Source organism: Pelodiscus sinensis, chromosome 13 (genome assembly GCF_052426305.1).
Source record: "Pelodiscus sinensis isolate ZL-2025 chromosome 13, ASM5242630v1, whole genome shotgun sequence".
NCBI classification, from domain to species: domain Eukaryota; kingdom Metazoa; phylum Chordata; order Testudines; family Trionychidae; genus Pelodiscus; species Pelodiscus sinensis.
The window spans coordinates 45,998,284-46,021,717 of record NC_143064.1 but is presented as its reverse complement, the minus strand read 5'-3'; the positions used below and the strand labels follow the sequence as shown (position 1 = coordinate 46,021,717).

Genomic DNA, 23,434 nt, shown 5'->3' with positions numbered 1-23,434 from the left:
CCTCTCCTGAAATAGACCCCTCGCCTCTGGCTGAGCTACTGACTTCCTCAAACCCTGGTTTAAAGACTTCAAGTTCAGAGAATTCACCATTTACACTACAAGTTGGACCTACCTGGTTCGGCACCCTCGGGGCCTGACCAGTCCCAGACAAGGACGGCTCCTGCTTCAGTCCTCTACGCTAGAAACCTTTGTCAATTTCAGACCTAATCCAGTTGGTGGCCAGTTTACATCCATTGTTCTTGTGTCCACATTGGCGCTTGATAACACTTCTCCCGCCCTGGTCCTTATCCCTCTGATGACAGGTTTTCCATTCCTCAGATCACTCCAGTGGCCCTTCTCTGCACCTCTCCCAGTTGGAAGTCCTCTTTTGTAGCAGACCAGAACTGCGCCTACTATCCCAAAGGAGGGCTCCCCAGTGCCTGGTATAATTTAAATAACACTTCTTTGTCTGTGCTGGAAACACCTCGGGACCACATCCCGGGACTGCATTAGCCTTTTTCACAGCCATGTCACGTTGGCAGCTCGGAGACCTCCTGTGATCAGCCGTCATACCCAGGTATTTCTCCTTCTCCATCACTTCCGAGTGCTAAATCCTCAGTTGATAGCAACCAGTCTTGTTCTTAGCTCCCGTAAGTACATGACTTTGCAATTGGCACTGTGCAATTTCACCCCCCGTTTTTTTTTCACTCCACTTTCCAAGGTCAGCCAGATCTTCTTGGTCCTTGTGGAAACATCTCCCAGCTTTGTGTCACCCATCCTGGCAAAGCCTGCTGACGACACTGTCACCAGCAGGCTAGACCCACCTCTCTCCCCCAGCCTAACTCCCTCTAGATAGCATGGGATCGTATCTCACCACCAGAGGTGAAATCCTCGTCTCTCTGACATCAAGGGCAGTTTTGTGGTAGCAACATTTCCCCCTTGATATTTAGAAACCCTGGTTTGGGTGGGGTGGAGGAGCAGTGCGAGCAGACACTGTTTTGGGCAGAAAGGCAGGCTAGCCTGTGCAATCAAAACTGCCGGGAAAAGGAGTGGGGTGCTTAGAGAGGTTGAATGTGACTCTGAATAGTGCCATGGAATCACTAATGGCCACAGATGAGAGGAGATTTGATTACTGCTCAGCCAACGTTTGGCACATCCAGGAACACGGGGCCTGTTAGCACCAAACGAGTGCAATGTCAATTCAGACATGAAGGAGGCTGCCCGACATCCATCCGACAATTCAGACATGAAGGATGCTCCCCCCATCCGACACTAGGGGGAGCCCTGAGGCTCAGGGGCCGGATCTAGGCGAGCAGGGGGCTGTATCCAGCCCACGGGCGTTAGGTTCCCCACCCCGGCTTAGAGGTTTCCCATCCAAGCATTGCCCCTGCATAGCAGTATCTGGTGAGTTCCCAGTCCTGGTGATTATCCATATTGATTAGGAGTTGAGCATCTAACTCCTGAGCAAAGCCTAGCCATACACAGACCCTGACCCTTGGCTTGCTGGAGGGCACGGTCCCTTTCCACCGGTGGGCTCAATTCTAGCAAAAGGCACTGCAGTGCCAGCTGTAATTAGATACATGTACATTTCATGGCTTGTGTGCAGTGTAAAAAGGGCTTCCCAGCCTATAAACTTTGCTACACTGAGTGAAATGAGCCCTGCAGCGGGCTGTCCCTTGGAGGGGATTTGACAGATATTGCTTGACTTTATCGGGGCTGAAAAATTAAAGACACATAATTGTAGAACATGCTGAACTCTCTCCTTCAGCGTAGCCAACATCATTGTCGGGCGTCTCTCGAGATGCTCCTGGGAAGTCTTTTTAACTCTTGCCGCGCTTGTGCTGAGCCTTCCAGGTTGGAAAAAAAGAACAAGGCAGGAAATGAAGCCACGTGCCTATCTGGTTTTACAGTCCTGATGGCTCTCCTCCGGTCTGGGTGGAGGACACCGGGTTCTAGGCAGAGGCATGCCATTGCACCGGTGTGATAGACCGGGCTGGGGCTGGGCACCACTGAAGGCATCCGCTCAGGGTGAATTGCTCAAACTCAGGGCTCCTTACAGCCCCTGACTGGAGACTGTTCCCAAATAGGCCACATACCAGTCACACTAAGCGCTTCAGCTGCCAATCCGGCGAGCGGGAAGCCTCACGAGCAAAACCCCTCAGACACCCCGGCTTTCCCTGAGCCACAATCAGCCCTGGGCCCGCACACAGGTTATAGAACCCCATCTCACCTACCCCAAAAGGGTCTTTCCGGTCCCAAAGAACCAGCCACAGTTCCCAATGAATTTACACTCTGGATCTTACCCACAAGAGCACGCTGGGCCAATCCTTTAGAATCTAAAATCTAAAGGTTTATAATAAAAGAAAGAAAAGCATGAGAGTAAGGTTAAGGAGAATACATGACATGCATCGAATCATCAAGTTCTCAATGCAGGCGCTCAGCAGAGATGTTACAAACTGCTATCTTAAAAGTCTCTGGTGTACATCCTATGGCAGGATGGGCCCACGATTCTTCCCAGCTTGCAAGGCTGCATCTGGAATCAGTAGCAGCATCGAAGGCCAGATGGAGTTTGCCTCATGGCATTTTATATCCATCTTTGGTATCTTCCGAGCTGGAGCAGGTCACATGGCCAAGTGACCTATCTCTGTGTCCCATGTCAGTAGCCATGATATTGGCTGGCTTGCAGATTCTCAGACGCATTCCTCAGGTGTGTATTGGGCAGCCATTGTCCTTGGGGCTGTGCTAATTAGCATCGTCACTGACCGAACAATTGCTCTTTACAACAGGCCATCCAGAGGCCATTGCTCTGTCTCAGGCAGAGATCATTCCCAGTAATAGCACAGAGTTCACATTCATAACTCCACATACAGACATCACACAAGTACACGAGTAGCATACATAGAATCAGTAGAACATGAGCTTTCGTTTGACACCTCACATGGCCCCCTTTGTACAGACTTTGGGGCAAACACCCTCCCCCAGGATGCAGCAGTGACCTGTCTGATCCCCTTCAAATCCAGTAACGTGACAATCGAGGAAAAAGAAGTGATTAATGATCTCGTTGTGCAACGTTGCTGGAACTGGCAGTGCAATCACTATGCCCGCTGTGATGCTCTCTGCCAATGGCAGAGGATAAACTAGCCCCTCTTGGTGTGTGTGGATGGACAGGTCTGATACTTAGGGAGACCAACTGACACCCTTTTATGTGGGTTTCTGGTCCCAGCTCCTTGGAAGTCACTGATGCCCTAACTAGGATGAAGTCAAATCCGTGATCTGGAAGAAGGAGAATGAAATCTGCCGCCCTGAGGAAAAAGACACGGATGCTATTTCAAGAGGCTATTGACTAGCCAAACCAAAACTACGTTAGACAAATGGTTAAGGACAAATCCTTCAATGCAATTAGTGGAGAATCTAATGCAAAATTCTCGTTGATAATACCCTACGGCTTTTTGTGAGCTCTGCCTTTGCTAGAGGATGATATTTATTTCATTCATTATATTGCTTCCTTTAGCGCTATGTGTTTTAACATACTCTAGAGTACTTAAGAGGACAGATTGCCCAAACCCAGGGCAGGAAGCGCATTTGCAAACCCTATACGTGGTTGCCTACACATTATCAATCAACGGCACTTTTCTGGCCCCTGTGGCTGCATTATGTGGGCCGTTCCCCCATTTTAATGCACTGTTAATGTGATGTGACGCAGTGCTCTTGTCCCCAATTGACACATGGGGAAGTGAAGCATGGAGATGCAAAATGATTTTCGCAAATCCACAAGAAGCTTTTTGTTGTGCAAGGAACTGAACCTGCATCTCTCCAAGGCCTGGGTTAGCATCCTTCCACGCTTCAGGGACTGGAAGGAACCCCAAGAGGTCATCTGGTCTAGTCCCCCAGTACTCAAGGAAGGCCTAAGTATTATCTAGACCAGTGTTTCCCAATTTTATTTGGCCACGGAACCCTTTTCAGCTTGAAAGAATTTCAAGGAACCCCTAGGGTTGCCAGGGTAAAATTTGTCGAAGAAAAAAAAAAGGCTCTGTCTCTTTAAGGGGGGAGGGGGTGTGCCAAGTTCTCCTGGAACCCTTACTTTCTCTTTGCAGAACCCCGGGGTTCTGCAGAACACGAATTGGGAAACACTGATCTAGACCAACTCTGAGAGGTGATTGTGTAACTTGCTCTTCAAGACCTCCAATGACAGCAATTCCATACGCTCACTCTTAAATTGCATCTGCACTAGTGGTTAGTCCTCCCAGAGGATAACAGTCCACTATTGCAGCCAGCGAATGGGGTTACCCTTTTAGCCCCGTGGACAGTGTTCATTGTTGATGGTCATCAGCTCAAACCTGGCTGAGAGCCCATGGTTGGAGGTAACAATGAAAAGCTTGGGCTGCCTGTATCCATGCTACCTGCAGAAATGAAAGCTGATGTCGGAAGTCTGGATGCACACACTTCCAGCCTACAAACACAGGAGCACACACACACACACGGGAGGTGCCGCCAAAGCCACCGTACACCCCACCACCTTTGTCCTTGCTCTTCCTGAAAGTCAATGGGAACTGTGTGCCTAACTTCCCTAGATGGATTGGTGTCGTGTGTATACAACACTATGAACCAGCACCATCGGCCTTAAGTGAATATCTCATCGGTTCAGGAGTGTTCATCCCTTCTGAAGATAGGAGGAATGGATCCGGAGAGGTGACGAGGGAGTGGGGGATAATAAACTTGTCATGGACGAGTGCCATTTCCCTCCAGCATGCTGCAGCAGCATTAGGGGCAGGATATGTGCCCAGGCTCACAGGAATTCCCACACCAATCAAACCAGAGGCCCGTCAGTCATACGCACCATCTCCAGCAGGAGCCAGTGTCAGCTGTTTCAAAGGCACATGCAAGAACCCTTGTAGTGTCACAGAAGAACTATCTTCCTAACTGCAGTGAGTTCCTGGTTGGCTTAGCCCGGGCGCCAAAGAGGCTTCTGTCCTTTGATTTTGATCCTATCTAATGTTACTGAGGATTGTTCTCATTATCCACATAAACAGCCATCTTTCCCTTGGGTGTATGTTATCTTGTGGCACGGAGTTAACGATCTGTTCTTTGTTTCCTTTGTATTACATTTAAATGCATTCCTTTCACTGGTAGGGCCTGTCCCTTGATGCTTGATTATGAGAAAAAGTAAATACACAAGCCCTGATCTACCATCTCCTTACTGTTCATTCTTTCATAGGCCTCTGCCATTCTTTCTTAGTCTTCGCATCTCTAAGGCCTGGTCTACATTACAGTGGAAGGTCAAAATAAGATACGCTAATTATGTCGCTGGAATTGCCTATCTTAAATCGCATTTCTGTACCGTCCACAAAGCGGGAGGCCAACAGGAGCAAACACTCCCATTGGCTTCCTTTACTCCTTACAAAAGGACACACCAGCCAAAGCGGCCCGAAGCAATTGATTGACAAGTCTGTACAAGACCCGCTAAATCAAATACCAAAAGATGGATCTCCGGAGCATCGATTTTCCGTGTAGGGCAGACATGGCCTCGATGAAACGGACCCAGTCCTTTCACTATCGCCTTGTGTTGAATTCTTTCTGCGCCCCCTGTCATAGCTTCTCTCTGGACCCCTTCAGTCTTTGAAACATTTTTGTGAGGCTGGGTGATCAGAACTGAACACAATATTTAAGATGAAGGGGCTCTCAAGATTTACCTAATGCCAGAATTATTCACATATGGCTTTTACATTCATATTTATTGTGCATCCATTTACAATGGTCTGTGTTAATAGAAATATGTGGAGCTATTGTATCAAATTGTCCTGTTTTTGGAAAGTGTCATATTATATATTTTAAAATGTAAAAGGTGCCCATGTTATAATGTTCAGACTCTATTTACGATATTATCTCTTGTGTGTAAAAATAAATATGTCAACATTTTCAAACCTGTATCCTTGACCTTCGGTGCTAACCTCCATTTTCTAGCTCTTACATAAGTAACTTGTTATTCCAAGAGAAGACTTCCTGTGTGAACTGGGGCAAGTTACTGTGAGCCAAATAGTGACTAACACCATGTTCTGTAAGTGGCCCACTCAAGCGCTTCTCAGTGTCAGAAGTTGCCGATGTTGAGCAACTGAAACTCCGGTTGACTTCTGAAAACCAGGCCATTCATTTAACCCATTCACTTTCACAACGTAAGTTTGAAAGATTGGGTGGTGCCCACTCTGGGTGCATGTACACAGCAGGGCTTAACTCGAAATAGGCTACGCAAATTGAGCTATGTCAATGGCGTAGCTTATTTGGAAATTGGGAGACTCTACATAGCACCTACTTCAAAATAGAGTACTCTTCCTCCGACTTGCCTTACTTCCTCCAACTTCCCTTCCTCCTCGTATAATGAGTCACAGGAGTCGGAGTAAGCAGGCCTCCAGCTCGACGGTATTTCGACATTCTTTTGAAATAACTGCCGGCTGTGTCCTAACTGCGGACTAAGTTATTTCGAATGAATGGTGCTGTGTAGACGTACCTTCTGTGCCAGTTTCCCTGCTGTGAAATGGGGAGAGTGAATTTCCCCTCTTTTACAACGTGCTTTGAGATCTTGAGATGCACTGTGCTACGTAAGAGGGTGCTGTTATTTAGCTGATTCATTTTAATTAGTTGAATGGCGCAGACCTGTGTTTCTGGCAGGAAAGGTTAAGTGCTGCTCCGGCTTGTGGTCGCAGACTAACCAGCCACGGTGGGGTCTGTGGATGTGGTCGAAAGACCTTTGTGAGTGCTTGTCTGAGATGATTTCTGTTGATGTTCTGTCTCGAAGGGAACAGAATGTCCTGTGACGCGAGGCTGTTTCTAGAATAATGTGTCTTTTCCCGCTGCTGCTCAGCTGGGCGTTTCAGAAACTCTTCAATTAGAGGGCGTTTGTCAAAGTGGTAGGGCCAGCTGGTGAACGCTCAAGTGGATGGAGCTGGGTTAGTGTCCTCTGGTGGAGGATCTTTCCCCCAGAGTCCAGCGGACCCCACTTCTGGAGTGACTCCCCAAAACCCCTTTCAGGTTCTTACTATTAACTGAGTGTCTTTCCCTGCTTCCAATGGCCCATTCTTAAAAGCCCTTCCTCCCAGGGCATGCATGAGGAGAGAGGAAAAACTCTCTGTGGCTTCCTCCCCTCCATCCCCCCCAGACTGTGCTCTCTCCCTCCAGTCACTGAGAAAACACATTGTGGCTGTCACAAGCGGCCGTGCAGTGAAGGAAAACAGGAAACATCCCCAAGTCAAAACCAGTCGAGAGGAGAAAAGTGGCTTTGCTGAGAGCTAAGATCTGCCTCAGCGCCTGCCCGCCCCCCCTCTCAGATGCAGATTCGATGCTGGAGGAAACACCAGCAGCTTTTCTCCCTCCACCCCCGCCTGCCCCCAGTCCCAGCGCCTTGGACCGTGCTGGCAGGGCCATGCGGGGGGTGCTGCCCTGGTCCCTCTCCCCGTCCCCTTTGAGGGGCACCAGCAAGGGCACCTTTGTGGGGAGGGGGTTGGGAGCCGATGGCCCAGCCTGGCAAGGCCAGTCTTAGGCAGCCTTGCTCCGTGAGAGGATTTCGTCTGCGCTGTGACATCCCCAGAGACGAGCCATCTCCTGCGGCACAGTGCGGTAGCCAGGGGAACCGCAGGGGCGGTTGTTCCCAGCAGAGACCGGGGAGGTGAGGTGCTCCCGGCTCAGAGACTCTGGCTTGGTGTGTTCTTTGCATTATTCTTTCATCGCCTCCTTCGCTCCTGTTTCCTCTTTCTCCGGGACTGCCACAGGGCGACCCTGTGCAATTGCATTAGGGAGGCAGGGAGACCACAAGGTCTGGCCACATCCTGCAGCAGCCTCCACAGAGAATCCCCTTTGTGTTCATTCCCGGCCAGCCCTCCCACTCCTCTACGGTGGCAAGGAGCAACCCTCCTCCATTCTCTGGGCTCTCGCCCATCCCTGCCTCATTCTAGTAAAAGCCAAGCCTGGGAGAAGAGCTTTCTTGCCAGCTGCCCTGATGCCAGAGCCACAGGCTGGAGGAATGAAACCACCCCCCAGGAATCCGCTCCTGGGGCAGCCTCTGAACCCCAGCTCAGGCTGGGAGGGATGGAACTGCTTATGCCTCAGTCCATGTCCTTGTGGGCAGCACTGTGGAGAGCCCCGGTGCCCTCTGGCCTGGGGAGGTTCCTCCCTGGTGGTTGCTGAGGCCCACGCTGAGGAAAGAAAAGAGCAGGATGGGTCCCCCTGCCCTCGAAGGACTCTGAGGGAGCTGAGCCAGGGATAACGCTGGCCCCGGATGGCTTGGGCAGCAGCAGGGTGCCTTTGGCCGGAGACCACAGAGTTTGCAGGGCGTGTGTTGTCCCGGTTTTGGAGTTAGCGAGCGAGACGCGATTCCCACCCGGCGTTCGGCTTGCTCTGGGCGTGCCGGAGAGGGGGCTGAGCCAGCCGCGGTGCTGAGGGAGGAGGAACAGGGTGATGTATAGCAAGACAGACTCCGTTGCATCTTTATTCACCTAAACTCTTGAGACGAAGGTGATGAGTAGAGGATACAAGCTCACTTCTAAGCTATACATCTCAGACCACTTTACAAAGCTGGGTGAGTACAGTGGCGCCCATATTACTGAGGGGGAAACTGAGTCACGCCATGGGAAATGACTTCTCCCAGGGCCCTAGCAGCTCGGTGGCAGATCTCTGGATTCCTAGCCCAATGCCCTTTCCATGGGACCATACTACTTTACTACTTACCACGGCTTGTGGCAGAAGTCCGTGCCTAGATCTAACCTTGCTTACATCTATGGCTAGCCACCACTCAGACTTGGGCCACAGAGCTACAAGGGCCAGTGCCCTGCTGCACACCATACCAGGACCTGCTGAGGACTAAAAGGGGCTGGAGAACGTTCAGCCCTGCGTGTGACGGGGATGCCCAGTCACTATTGTGCAGGGTCAAAGATCTAGTGGGACTTCAAGTCGGGGCGCTGAAGTCCATTGCTTTGCCAGTACCCAGTACCCAGAAGAAAGGTCGGTCAGAGATTACAACTGGTGCCACCCTGGATCTTCACCAGATGGTCCCTGTGATGGAGAGGGCGTGGAGAGCAAATGGGGGAGGTGGAGTGAGTGTTGAGGGATTTGGTCTCTGGAATGAGACAGGAGGAAGCTGAGGGCGGAGCTTCTTGATGAGGGGACCACAGAGCTCCTCCCCTTTCACGAGAGCGCCGTGGTGGCTGTTTCTTGCCCTCTGTGTCACACGCTCCCAGTTCCGAGAAGCCGGGGGCACATTAATCGAAGGCCATTCTCCTGGGACGGCAGCAAAGGTCGCAGCAGGAAAAGAGATTTCTATTCTTCTTTTGTTCCCAGGGCTAAATTTGGAAGGAAATTAAATCCCCAAAGTGAGGAGCAGAGAAAATGAAGAATGAGAGCGCCATAAAGCCTCGCGCAGCTGCAGAAATTACCTTCTGCTTCCGAATAATTTGGTCTTTCATCCGTCTGAAGATGGCAGGGGCTTGGGAGGTGTCAGGAATTTAAAGTTTTCAGCCCAAACTCTGCTGTGTGTGTTGCTCCTCCCTAGAGAGGTGGTGTGGAATTAATTGCCCAAAGCAGAGCAAAGTCGAAACATCTCCCAGGGACAAAGAAGTCTCTGCTATCTCACAGCCCAGCATCTGAGAACCTACCGCACTGAGACTCAGCTGCAGTCCCTCTGCTAGATCACCACTCAGCGTCAGACGCTCCAGCACCGAGAGGCAAGCAGATCTGAGTGAATAATGGATTATTTGAGTTCTGCGGCAGAATGGGAAAAATCCAATTTGAATCAAAACCAATTTAAAAAAAAAACCAACTTAAGGTCAAGTCAAAAAACTAAAAAAAAAAAAAAGGTGGAATGAACCAAAATGTTTTGTGTCAGCTCAAAACGATGCTTTTTTTTTAAGGTTTATTTTTTGTTTTGGGGGTTTTTTTTCAGTTCAGTGCCTTGCAGATATTTTTCACCCCTTTTTTTTTTCATAACTGGCCACATTTCAAAACAAAATGCCATGTGCAAATCAGTCTCCTCCCTCCGCTGGATTTTATGGTTCAATATTTGTCAGATTGAAGTCACAGATAATTTCAGAGCCCTGAAAAATGCTTTTAATTGAGACATTTCTGTCAGAGGGGAAAAAAATGTCACTTGAGCTCAGGACATGCCTGTCGGCAGGACTCACACCATGCGGAAGCAGCCTAACGGAACTGCCTCTCTCTCATCTAACCGTTCCCAGCACATGGCTCCTTCCAGGACTGGGATAAAGCTGCGTCCATTTTGGCCGGTTCTTGTATACCCCTGTCTCTAGTGACCCTGCCCACCTCAGCCGCCGCAGTGCAGCTAGCCTCACCAAACCCCTCGGAGGGCGGGTGGTTTTGTTGTCTCCTTTTAAAATTGGGTCCAAAATGATGCCCAAAGGCGGGAGCCAAAAACTGAATTTGGGCATTGACTGGCTCTTGAACCACTTTTCCTCAGACGTTACCTCAGCTGGCTGACGGCACAGCACCTATCCACCCCCCACCTCACCCCCCGGGAGCTCTGGGCGTTTAGACATGACACTGTCTCCTCTGCTGTAATACGGCAAAGGATCCGGTAACCTCTAGCATTCAGGGGGCATTGCCTAATTTCCGGTGTAGCTCAACTTCCAAGGGAGCAGTGGGGGCAAAACCTAACTGGCTTCCAGCCTGGGCTTGCTAAATTCATGGAGGGGACGGTCAGATGGGACTGCCTGCACATGGCCCATTGGCGACGATCAGCCAAAATCCCAACCTCTGGGGACAGGACACCGGATGGGGAGGGCTCGGAGTCCTTCCCAGAGGTCTGCCGGGGCAGGGGAGGGTGAGGGTCACGCCCACATGCTCAGGGCAGAGAACCCTGTTTGGGTGGGGGGCCGTGGACCCACAGCCCAATCAGTCGAGGGCCGCACACCAGTGAGAAGTAAAAACAAACCAACCCCTTTCACTGACAGGGCCCCCAGCTGAGACGGAGACGCTCTCCACATTCCCCTGGCACACCTAGTCGATTTTGCGTGCTCCCGCCCCACGGTGGAGGCGGTGGGAGGGCTGGCGCTCCAGCAGGGCATCCCCAAAGCTGGGGGAGAAGCCCCAAGCCTCAGGTCCTGCCTAGAGCAGGGGGCTGGACTTGATGACCTTCCGAGGTCTCTTCCAGTTCTATGATTCTATGAGGTGCCGGATCCAGGCAAGCGGTGGGCCTTAGGTGCCCCACCCTGGTGATCACCATGTCTGGGGTCAGGAAGGAATTTCCCCCATGTCAGATTAGCAGAGACTTGGGGTTTTTCGACTTCCCCCATAGCATGGGTAGGGTTGGGTTGCCAAGCATCTGGTTTTCGCTTGGACAATCCGGTTTACACCAGCTCTGTCCAGTAAAAAAAAACCAGAAAATACCAGACATGTAAAATGTCCAGTATTTTCTGGTTTTCCATCCGGCAGGGGCAGGAGGAGTGGGAGGGCATGGGAATTTAAAGGCACAGTGACCTTTTTTTTTTTTTGCTCAACCAATCCTGCCATATTCGGGAGTTTTTGCGAAAGTATCTGCCAACCCTAAGCATGGGGCAACGGTCACTTGCAGGTTTAAACTAGAATCCCCTGTAGCTTGATGTCTTTGAAACCAGGGTCTGAGAATGTAATAGCTCAGCCAAAGGTTCGGGGTCTGTTACAGGGACGGGTGAGGTTCTGCGGCCTGCGACGTGCAGAAAGCTGGACTGCGTGGTCTTACGGCCGCTTAAGCCCTGAACGTCTACGAGGGCAGCCCCTGGAAGCCCTGCGGTCCTTGGCACCACTGCCGTGTACCTGCACAGTGTTTGGAAACCCCCCCACCCCGCAGCAAGAGCGCCTCACCTCTCTCTTTGCGCAGTTCTCGGAGAGCGCCTGCACCGATCCCTCCTGCCTCGCATCCCCTTTCGTTACAGGGCACCGCCGGGAGCACCCCGCACTCAGACATGGCCGCAGCCTCCCCCCTCGATTGCAGCCCCGCCTCGAGGATCCCCCAATCCTGCCTCCCTCCTGCCCCGGCGCGGCGCGGCCCAGCTGACACCCAAACGCACCCGCCGGTTCTGTTAGGGCTGAGCCTCTTAAATAAATAACAGTGGGTGATTACAGCTGAATTTTTAATAACAGCCTTCTGCCTTCCCTCCCTCCCCTAATCACCTGTCGAGGCAGTCCCCCCGCAGCCAGCCCGCGACGGGAAAGGAACGGAGACAGGGTAATTTGTATTCCTGCTCCGCTGCCGCGAAACGCTTCTGAGAAGCAAATAAAAATAGCACTCAGTCATTTGGTAAATAATCGCCACCCCCTCGCTTGCCCAGAGAGTCGTGAGCACTTAAACAGGAGATTTCAGGAATGCGTGGGTGGGAGGGGGCGGCAGGCTCGCTCTGTCTGCCGCACAAAGGAGAGCAGCCAGCCAGGGAAAGATGCAGGCGCCGGATCATTCGTAGCCCTGGGGATGCGCAGCAGCAACAGCTGGGGGTGCGGAGGAAATGGGCCATTGGCCCCTGAAATGAGGCACATCCCACCGCCGCCATGGCTTGGAAGCCAGGTGGCACTCTGGAAAAGGCGGCTGTACACATTCTCCTTGTTCAGTCCGCCCCCGTGCCTGCGGGAATCCCTGGGAGCAGAACCCGGTCCCAGCATCCCTGGTCTGGCCAAACAGGGTAGATCAGGCTGGAGAATTCCTTGGAGAGGGCGAGGGGAGCTTTGGAAGAGGGATGGGGGTCGGGAATCCCATAGGAATGCTGGGGGAAGGGACGGTCTGGCCTTTGTTTGACATCCTTGAAGATCTGCCCCGGCTCGGGGGGAATTTCTGTGAGGGGGACCCCGCAACGTTGACGGGCGAGTTAACGCAGACTTTTGTGTGCTCGCTGGGGGGGCGCCTCTGCTCAGCCTGCAGTGCCTTGCTGCTGCCTGCAGAATTCCTTCAGCTGGCATTAGAAACACAAGCTCACCCAGACTGGGGACTTCACTCCTTGGCAAGGAACGGTGGTGCAGTGATTAGGGAACTAGCCAAGGCCTTGCGAGACCTTGCGTTCAATCCGTTGCTCTGCCGGAGACGCTGAGCTCTGCCGAGGGCTCGGGACCATCCATGCAGGAGTCCTGGGCAGGGTGAATCCTAGATCTGTGCTTGTTACCATGTGAAGTGGGAAAAGAAAGGGTTATGCTCCTTGGCAGAGGAGGGCATCACCTAATCTATGCCATGGTCTTTCCTGACCACTGCAAATGGCCACCACCGAGGGTCCTATTTCAGACCTCGTGACGAGCCTCACCGTGCAGCGCCCGGCGCGGGTTCACTAACTGCAGCAGCTGGGTAGGATGCATCTGGCTCCCTTCTCCCATCCTTGTCCCCACTTACAAATGAAAACGCTCCCCAGCTGGAATAAAGAGAGGCAAAGGCGCTATTGGCTTCTCCACAGGATGCCCTGCCTTTCGGGCAGGGGGCAAAGAGTGACAACACATATCTCTGGGTTGTGGCAGAGCAGTGCTGCCGTGGTGTGTTCCCTGCCTGCATGAAGCTGTGTATCTTACAGCGGTACCCAAGGCCATTCCTAGGTTGTCGCACTAGGCGCTGTACAAACACAGCAATGACAGCCCTTCCCTCGCAGAGCTCGATACTCTCTGACCGTGTTCATGCCCCAACTGTTACGCTGCTCTATTGTGAAACCGGCCGTATTGATTAAGATGGTGAGTTCTTATGTATAAGGGACGCATGCGGAGGTCCAGATCGGAGAGCAGGTACCTCATCGTGCGGGGCGCCGTGCGCACAGGGCAGAAGGTCTGTGCTGCAGAAGGTTCGTGGTCTAGACAAGACAAGCAGCTTGCTCAGGGCCTGCAGCAGAGGCCAGGCCAGAAGGCAGCTTCGTGCTCTAGAACATTGCGTGTGCTCATTGCAGGTTCCTGGCTCCGTCCTAGATATGCAGGCCTGGAGCCAGCGTCCACCCAGCCTGCAAAGCGCGCGTTTCTCAGATGCGTCTTATATCCCGTGTCCACCCTCCCTCCCCGTGTGTTTGTTCCAGCTGCTTGTTACTAGATCATTCTACTAACCCGACTGCCAGGTTTAACTCAGGAACGGGACCGTGTCTTTATTTTGAATCTATACAGAGCCTAGCACGGCCAGGCCTCCTTCTCTGATTGGCTCTCTGGGCTGTGTCCATGCTAGTGACAACAGTTCTCACCGCTGCCTGGGAAGGTATCCCAGTGTGGGCTAGCGGGTGTTAAATGCAGCAGCCACCTGTGAATACAATAGGGAGATCAAGGAAGGGACGTCACAACACGCACCATGTTCCTTTGATTGTTTGTTACTCGAAGACTTGCCCAGCATTGCTCAGGTCCTTGACTCAAGCACTGTAAGATGAAAACGTCCAGGCTTCATTGAAATCAGTTCTGTGGGGTGGGGCCGGGGAGGAGGGGTTCAGGATGTTGGCTGCCCCAGGGAGAGAGGGTTCAGGGCTGGGGCAGTCCCAGCTGCGGGGTGCTCCCCCAGCCTGCATCTTTCTACTGCCTGATGATTCTGTCTCTTTTCTGTATGGTTGATGAGAACCAGTCGCATTCCAGGCACATCCCATTGTCCTGGCACAACCAAACCCTCACCTTGCTGTAAGTTACGATAAGAGGAAGCTGCCTTCCCAATTTGGGGCTCCTGGCTCTTTCTATTTAGGTGGCGTTCTTGGACAAACAGACAGTCGCATTCTCTTAAATATATCATAGATCTCTATTATCGCGGCCCCATTGTCAAGGCCCAGAAGTACAGACACAAGGCAGCGCTTACAAACTGTATCTAAGACGAGAGACCATTGCCGGTGGTGTTCAGTTTTCATTGTCTCGGGCAGTACGTCATCGTGTGTCGCATATCTTACACTGAAGGAAGGTGGCTAAGGACTTGGCTCTCGGGACCTAGTGCCCAAAGACCTACGTTCTAGTCCCTGGTCTGCTTCCTGCTTCTTAAGTGTTGTGAAAGTCCTTCTCTCTCGGTTTCCCCCTCTGTAAAATGGGGATCATCACATTAATCTGGGAAAGTGCTGAAGCATCTGGGGTCCCGCACTCAGCTAAATCTTTCCGGGGTGTGGGGTGAGATGGTCAGATTTCCGGATTTCCATGGTGGGTGGGAGTGATCAGATCTGCACCTCAGGAAGGGGAGACTTAGCGACTCTGCTCTGCATTGTATGTCGGATTGTCATTGAAAAGGCTGCCCCAGCAAAAATAGGTGCTGTGTGTTCCTTCTGTTTGCTTTCCCAGCCTACGCATCCCTGGGATTCTGCTAGGCCAAGGATGTGTCATTACCAGCGAGCCAATGACCTCATACAGTGCTATAAGCAAAGATCCCCCCGGCACTGTGTCCCACGGATGGTTCAGCGGCCCATGGGCTCGTGGGGGCGGGATCTGTGGAAGCCAGCATGCCTGCAAGCCCACCCGCATGGGTCTCCCTGGAGGCTGTCCCCCAGAGGAGGTGTGGCGGGCGAATGGCCTAGAAGAGGTGCAAGAGTGAGGCCGGTAATTCCGCGACTCTGGGCTCCACTCTCTGTAGCCCCTTGTCGCCCCACAGAGCGCTCTTTGCGCTGGTCACAGACTGATAGAACCGTGCGGCTGGTAAGGGTCCCCCAGTCTCAACCCACGCCGAGGTGCAGGGTGTGTTGGCGTGGAGTGACCCTGACCTCAGTGGCATTTACACGAGGCCGAGTGGAATTTGTGCCCGTTTGTGTTGGAGGGGAGGGGTGTGCCTGGCTTTTCTGGAAATGGAGGGCTCTCGGCGCCATGTCTCGGGGGTGAATGGCCAAGATACACAGTGAGGAGTCCTGACAGAGAGGGTCTGCAGCAGGGGTGGAGAACCTAAGACCCAGGGGCCGAATGCAGCCTCGGCTTGCCTGAATCTGGCCCCAAGACTCTGGCCTCCCCTTCAGTATTGGGGAGCCCGTGGTGGCACGCCAGCCCTCCCGCTGTTGCCCCGTGAGTCTGGAGCACACCGAATTGCCTCGCCGGGCCCGCCTAGGCTATGGTGTGTGAGAGGAATGTGAGGAGCGTCTGTCTCCTCAGATGGGGGCCATGTCAGTGAGGGGTTTTTTGTTTGGTTTTTGCTTCTCATTGGTGTGCGGCCCCCGACTGGTTTTTCTGTGGGCCACCAGCCCCCGCCCCAAGAAGTTTCCCCACCCCCGTCCGACAGAATACACTGGCCTCTCTGACACAAAGGGCACGGTGGATGGAGCAATGTGCTGCCCCCATGCTCTATGTGAGCGGTAAGAGGTGACATGTCGAGACCAGGGCGGGTGCATGGGCTACAGAAGGTTCAGTCATAGTGCCCTGTGTTGCAGGCCATGCAATTCTGACCTGTGAGAGACCAAGAGCCTGGAAGAGGGTTTGGCCAAGGTATGCAGGGCATGGAGGCCTTCTGCCCTGCTGACCCCAGCTGCTAAAACAGCCCCGTGGGGCTACAGGCAACAGGGTACCGATAAGAGGCAGCCTTGACCACTGGTCTGGCCCCAGGAGGACACAAAGATGTCAACGGTGTCTTGGCTCTGGCATGTGGCCACAGCCCCGTGCTCTGTCTGTGGCCGTTTGACCTGCAGTTCCCAGAATATCCCTGAGGAATGTTTTCGTCAAATGGCCCACGCCAGCCCTCTGCTGGTTCTGTGATGTGCGGTGACCGCGGGACATCACGACTGACCTGGCTTGCTCGATCATGATTCGCTGGGCGGTCGTTGGCATGAAGCACCTACGGAAGGCCCAGGACCCTGTCACCCTGAGATTGCAGCTGTCTCTGCATTCTAGTCAGTGCTGTCATTTATGCAAGGAGCCGGGAAGGAATAAGTACAGAGTAGTTCAGGGTCTGCAATAGGCTGCATTCACCGGGGGCGGAGCCTTGGATTAGTTCAGATCCATCTGCTATCTTCCTTGGGATTGCGCCTAACGCCAACCTGGAAGCAAAGCCACCGAGATTAATCAAAAGCATGTCCCAAACTCCACCTGCCCCTGCCCGTAAGCCTGCTCTCATTTCCTCATCATTTCTTGTGCCGGTTCTCCAACTCTTGAATCGGGCAGGTCACTTCATGAAATCCAGTTTCTCGTGGCAACATCTCAACCTGGCAACATCTCAACCCCATTCTCAAACGATTTCCTGCCTCAGACCACAGGAACCAGAGTTGTAAATTACAGGTGTCGGGAATCATAGAATCATAGAAAACTAGAACTGTTGGGGATCTCGAGAGGTCATCGAGTCCAGTCCCCTGCCATCACGGCAGGACCAAGCACCAGCTAGACCATCCCTGAGAGGTGTCTGTCCAACCTGCTCTTCAATATCTCCAGCAATGGAGATTCCACAACCTCCCGAGGCAATTTATCCCAGTGTTTAACCACCCCGACAGGCAGGAAGTTTTTCCTAATGTCCAACCTAAACCTTCCTCGCTGCAATTTAAGCCCATTGCTTCTTGGCCTGTCCTCACAGGTCAAGGAGAGTAATTTTTTGCCCTCCTCCTTATAAGACCCTTCTAGGTACTTTTAGGAATGCTAAAGGGGAAGAGCTTATAAAAATGGTGCGTGTTAAATCTCATTAGAACTTTCTTCACTGCTACGTGTCTTATTTTTGGTCTTGCTTGAAGGGACATGGAGGGCTACCCTGAGCTTCTAAGTGTTACAAAAGTAACTTGCTTTGCTTAGAACAAATGCCTAATTGACTACTGTGTATTTCATCAAGTGTAGTGCGCATACATTTCTCTTTAACCTTCTTTTCCTGCATAAAGACAAGATCAAAGGTTACATATATAGCACAGCAACATCAGCCACAGGCTGCATTGGAAGCTCTCCAATCATAATCACTAAAGACATGTATACTACATTTTAGCCATTACGGAGGAAATCCTGCCAGAACGCATTACGTACTTTGGTTGCAAAACTTTGAACTGCAGAACAAAGCCTCGCAAGGCTACAGAATAAATGGGACCTTGACAAAATAGCCCTCTGAGAACAGAGGGATTTCCATAATTTCACTGATCAGTGAGCCATCTTCTAGTCCAGGATCGCATCTACAGCAGTGCCAATGCGAGGTGCTAAGGTGGAGCTGGGAATCTCTTACTCACTTCAAATGGACAGGTCCATCGGGAGACACCGGACTCATTCAAAGGATGGGAGAGCACACAGTGTAGTCTTAAACTCATTAGCATACGTTAATAGAAGCCCAGGGGCCAGATTGGGCCATATTTTTGTGAGATACCTAGTGAATAGAGCACTGAACGAGGACCCAGAGGCTTGGCTCTGATACTGACATGCTGGGTGACTTTAGGCAAGTCACGGCATCATGTTGTGCCTCAGTTTCCCCATTTATAAAATTGGAATAATGGTATTGACCACTTTTGTAAAGTGCTTGGAGATCTACCAGTGAAAAGTGCTCTTATAAGAGCTAGCTATAACCAGGAGAGCCAACAGCCTGCATGGGCCCCTAAGCAAGGGTGGAGGGGCTTCTGTTCTGTGCCAGAAGGGGGAGAGCCTCAGGAGGAAGGGGCAGGCCTAAGGATGTTAACTAACGATTGATTTACTAGGCAAGTAGTTGATGGAATTTCCTTCGACTACTCAACTAGTCGATAAGCACTTCCACGTTCTGCCTTTGAAATGCACAAGAGCCCCCGCTGGGGCACTCCACACGGAGCTCAGGTCATCTGGGGAATCCGCAGCTGATCCCGGGCCCCAAGCCGCTTTGAAATGCTGTCCAGAGCCCTGGGTCAGCTGGGGAGTCCCCAGCTGATTCGGGCTCCATCTGGTATTTCAGAGTGACAGCACCGCTTGGAGCCCGCGATCAGCTGGGAACGCTCTAGCTGATTGCGTGCTCTGTGCAGCACTGCTGCTTTTAAGTACCCCCTTGTTCTCTCTCCCCACCCCTGCCCTTGCTCTATCTGATAGAGGCAGCAAGGGTGGGGGAGCAACCAGTCGACTATCTGGTCAACTTGTCCTTTATATCCCTAGGCAGGCCAGGGCACTGCACTGCCCCCGTCAGCGCTCAGAGCTGCCCAGAGTGTGCCGTGCCATGTTTCAGCTGTAATTTAAAGGGCCCAGGGTCCTGGTGCTGCTGTAGTAGCAATGGCAGTGGCTAGGAGCCCTGGGCCCCTTTGAATAGCTAGAACCCGGGGCAACTGCCCCCTTTCTTGCCTCCCCATCAGCCTGGTAATTATTATTATTTGCATCGAACAGTACTTACCTCTGGCCTGCCTGCAAGCACCGTAGCACATGCTGAAATGGAAATGCAAGCTTTCCACCCATCGACGACCGTGAGACTCAAGCCAGGGCTTAAAGCTAAGCGCATCCTAAGGTGATTTCCCCTGCATCGGGGCCTCCCAACCATCCGGGGCTATTCCTGGCCGAAGACGTGACTCAGTGTCGATGCAGGGAGTAAAGTCTGGCAGCGCAGTGATTGCAGCTGCCGGGTCGATACTAGCGTTTTGAGAGCTCTCCTACTTCATGGAAGAGACACGTCAGACACCCGCCAATGCGCGGAGAGTGAAAGGCAATCCGAATATTGATTCTTGAACACTCGGTGAAGCCAGGAACTTTAACAAAGCCAGGGATTCTTAGCCCGGGGTGGGGGGAGATTCAATGGCCTACTGATCAGGCTGGCAAATACGAAAGGATTTTGGATTCGAGTTTCACAGCATCAGGGTTTACCTCTGTATTTAAGACATATGGAACTAGAGACAATTGTGCATTGTGCAACTATGTAAATGACACAGATACGCACTGTCTCAATGTCCCAGGATCTCTCCATCCTTGGTGTAACGCTGTGGAAGTCAATGGAGCTGTACCAGAGATAAATTTGCCCATTATGAACGATAAAACTGGCCATTGTTCTGAACACAATGGTGTTGCCAATTCAGCAGCATACCAGGGAGGCTTCTGGGATGAAAAAACAACACATAGCTAAATGCTAACGTCTTTCCTGCGCATACGAAAATACTCCTCTAATTGCTTTTCTCTCTTGCTTTTCCCAGACAGCGTCACCGAAGTCAAGACAGACATTTATGTGACAAGTTTCGGCCCGGTCTCAGACACAGACATGGTAGGTGCTGTTCATCGTAAAGTTCTGACTATGGTAGGCTGGAGTGGGCATTGTTCTTCTTGTACCAGGTTAATGGGAGAAAAGTGTGAATTATGGAATCAGCATGGCAAGAAATCTCTCCACACTGTCTGTGAAATTTCTGCTCAGGCATAAAAATCTGATTGGTGCTGTGTTATTTGTCATTCGCACTAGTGGTACCAGTAGACATGGAGTCGGAGATATCCTCATGAGGGCAGTGGTCACAGCATGTTAAGAAGTCGTGTGCAGCATAAGTCGCAGAGCAAAACCAAGTGTTGATCCTCAGTAACAAACACTCGATCTGTTGCATTTGATGGGGCTTAGTGCAGAAAGCACATGCACAAGAAGTTGAAATAAAAGAGTCCACTGGGTTTCTCAATTTCACGTTGTTTTTAAGGAAATCTACCTGTTGTCACCAAACATAATCATTGTCACTGGCATCACTCTTATTCCAGATACAATAATCTGTGAAGGAATTTCTCAGTCAGTAGCTTTGGAACTAGAACTGGGCAAAGATTTTCCGCCAAAGCTTTTCTTTCCGCGACAAATGCAGATTGGTTAACACCAAAACGTTGTGTCAGTTTTTGCACTGTGCATGTGGAGGAAAAGCACCCACCCAAAACAAGTTACAAATGTCAAAACATGTCAATGCTTTCCAAATGAATCTTTTCAATTCTCAGTCCCGAACCAATTTTTGTTTCAAAATTTCCTTGGATTTTATTTTGAAACAAATCGAAAAAGTGATTCAAAAAGGCTCATATTGAAACAAAGCAATTTCCTTTTGGGCCAAACAAAACATTTCATTTGCGTGGAAAAGAATATGTTTCAGCTTCTTGGCTCACCAGCAGAACTTGAAAATTTTCCATTTTGCGTCCACCCCAAATGATTTCTATTATTATTTCTCAGAACTGCGAGCAAAACAAAAAATCAGTGATTCACCCAGCTCTCCCTTGGACTCGAAAGGGAGATCTATACAGAGCTCGAAAGACCCGCAGCATGTCCACAGCTGGCCTGGGTCAGTTGTTTTGGACTTGCGGAGCTCCGATTGCAGGGCTAAAAATTGTCATGTAGACATTAGGGCTTGGGCTGGAAGCTACGGCCCCAGCCTGACCCCAAGCATCTACACAAAGATTTTTCTCCCCCATAAATCCGAGTCAGCTGACCTGGGACAGCTGGGGCCGTGCAGCAGGTTTTTAAAATCCTTGTGTGGACTTGGGCCAAAGGGTGAAACCCTGGCATGACGGAACTTCATGGGCGTTTTTCACTGACATCAGAGTCAAGATTTCTTCCTATGTTTCGTTGCTCAGCACAGCCATCTGGGGCTTCCAGGTGAATGGAAGCGAAAGGAGAGGAGAGATGGGTTTTCCACCAGAAGGATGTCCCAAAGCACACTCTGATGTTGCACCCTATTGTATCTCCAAGTGCTGGGATATGTGCGGCTTCCTATCAAAAAGCGGCTTTGTGACTTCAGACAACAACAAAGGGGAGCGACATGAGAAGTGCCATCACAAGATGGCTTCCTACGGCATGATTCTGCCTCCCTTACCTTGAGTAGCATCTTCCTTCATAACCAGCCCCCCTTTCTTCCGTGTGGCTACCCAGCAAGAGTTGGGGTGTCAGATTTGACTCCTATATAAAGCAGAGCAGACCCTCCCCAAACTGCCCTGAGTGGGTGCCAGAGACAAACGCACAGCGCACAAGAGCGAGAAAACCAGTGAACTGACTGGCACATTCTGATATGTTTAAGGACAATTATTAATGAAAAGGCCCGAGGACTGAATTTAGGCTTGTATTCCCTCAACAGTTTGTCTTCTAATTAAAACAGGACCGTGGAGCATAATTAATAGTGAGCTTTCTCCAAAGCATTTCTTGCAGCTCGTCTTGCACACAAAGCGGATGCGGTCGCGCTTGTTTATTTTTCAGTGAAATGCGGGCACCCTTCGCGGGGACCGACACCCTGATGTGGACCTCGTCTCTGTGGGTCAGTCCCTCTTGGGTTCCCCCATGCTGCCGAGGCTCAGCTTGGCTTGGAGGATTCCCAGCTGGAGGATGAGAATGGGGTGCACTGTCCCCAAGCAGACTGGGACAGGATGGATCTAGAGGTTTTCATTCACCATGGTCATTCAGGCGTGGACGTCTCTCCTGCTGCTCTCCCCAGGGGCCTTCACACTGGCTATTAGCAATAGCGATCAGAGGAGGTGGAGAAGAATTAAACCTTTGTATTTCATTCTCATGCCTCCTCCCCATCAGAGGAACCTGTCTTGCTTTGGAGGGACTGCTCCCTGCAGGGTTAAAAGTGAAGTTAATGTCACTCTCACTGAGAGTATTAATCTCATCTAAGCTCTCTGGATCTTGCTCCCTTCCACATTGCAGCAAAGACCAATAATATATTCTGCAACCCCAGCCCTTAGGGACTATCTGATAATTACTTCCAAGGTGGAGCATATTTGATTAAGGGAGCATGTATAATGAACTGTGAAGAAGAAATATGAGGTCTTGAAAAGAGGAAACTATCTTCCGCTGTGTGATTTGACAAAATGAATTTAAAATGAGAAAGACAGTTAAAGAATAATAAATTTCCTCTCCCTTTGCACGCCTTGCTTCCAGATACTCTGCCCAGGGGCTTGCTGATGTGCTACTGCGTGCCGCTCTGGTGCAGAGCACACTTTGTAACAGGTGTTCCCGAGGGACCTGCACGGGGCCAGGAGAATGAACTTGCACCTTTCCCGGGCTTGTTCGCCTGCCTTAGCTAGAGAGGTGGAGGAGTCGCTCCCGGTCTGACGGTCCAGCCCCGGTGGGTACCGCAGCTGTCAGCAGTCTGCCTGGTACATCCCGATTCAGACAGATTACAACGATGAGGAGGGGCCTGGGAGGGGCGGCAGTTTGCTGTTGAGAGCGGAGAGCAGCTGGTTGCTGACTACAGAGGAGCGTGCTCCGCTTCCGTCTGGAGGGCAGAGGGAGAGAGGGGGACTCCGGCCTCAGGAGCTGTTCGACATGCTAAGCATTGGCTGGTGAGGGCCACCCCATTGCCAGCTACTAGGTGTTCTGGCCGCCCCTGCGATTGCTAAGTGCAGCAGAGAGGAGAATCCGACTAGTTTCTGTACCGTAGACGTGGCAGAGGGGCCCGGCAGCAGAGCCAGGTTGCTGTGGTTCTCCGGCATGGATTGTAGTCGCAGCCCTGAATGGGGACAAGTGCGACCTACAAGTCTGGGCTCACCTGAGATGGTGTCTAAGTGCCGGCACTGGGAGGAGTTGAATCTTCGCTCGCCAAAGCTGAGAGGACAGAGAGCCTGGCCAGGCCTTCTCTTCTCCCGAGGGCCAGACTCTGGGCTTGGAAGGAGAAAAGGGGGAGCTGAGTTTGTGGTGGGTGTGGGGGAGCTTGGGAGGGAAGGTCCTGAACTAGCTGTTTCTTCC

The 23,434-nt window shown here is 51.6% G+C and overlaps 1 protein-coding gene across 1 annotated transcript in view; it reads left to right on the top strand.

The window, feature by feature from the left end:
* GABRA3 (gamma-aminobutyric acid type A receptor subunit alpha3) overlaps positions 1-23,434 on the top strand; it is a 112,950-nt gene that overhangs the window by 53,682 nt on the left and 35,834 nt on the right. Inside the window, exon 4 of the mRNA XM_006136294.5 lies at positions 19,935-20,002. Coding sequence (XP_006136356.1) covers positions 19,935-20,002 — 68 coding nt within the window. The remainder of the gene's footprint in view (positions 1-19,934; positions 20,003-23,434) is intronic.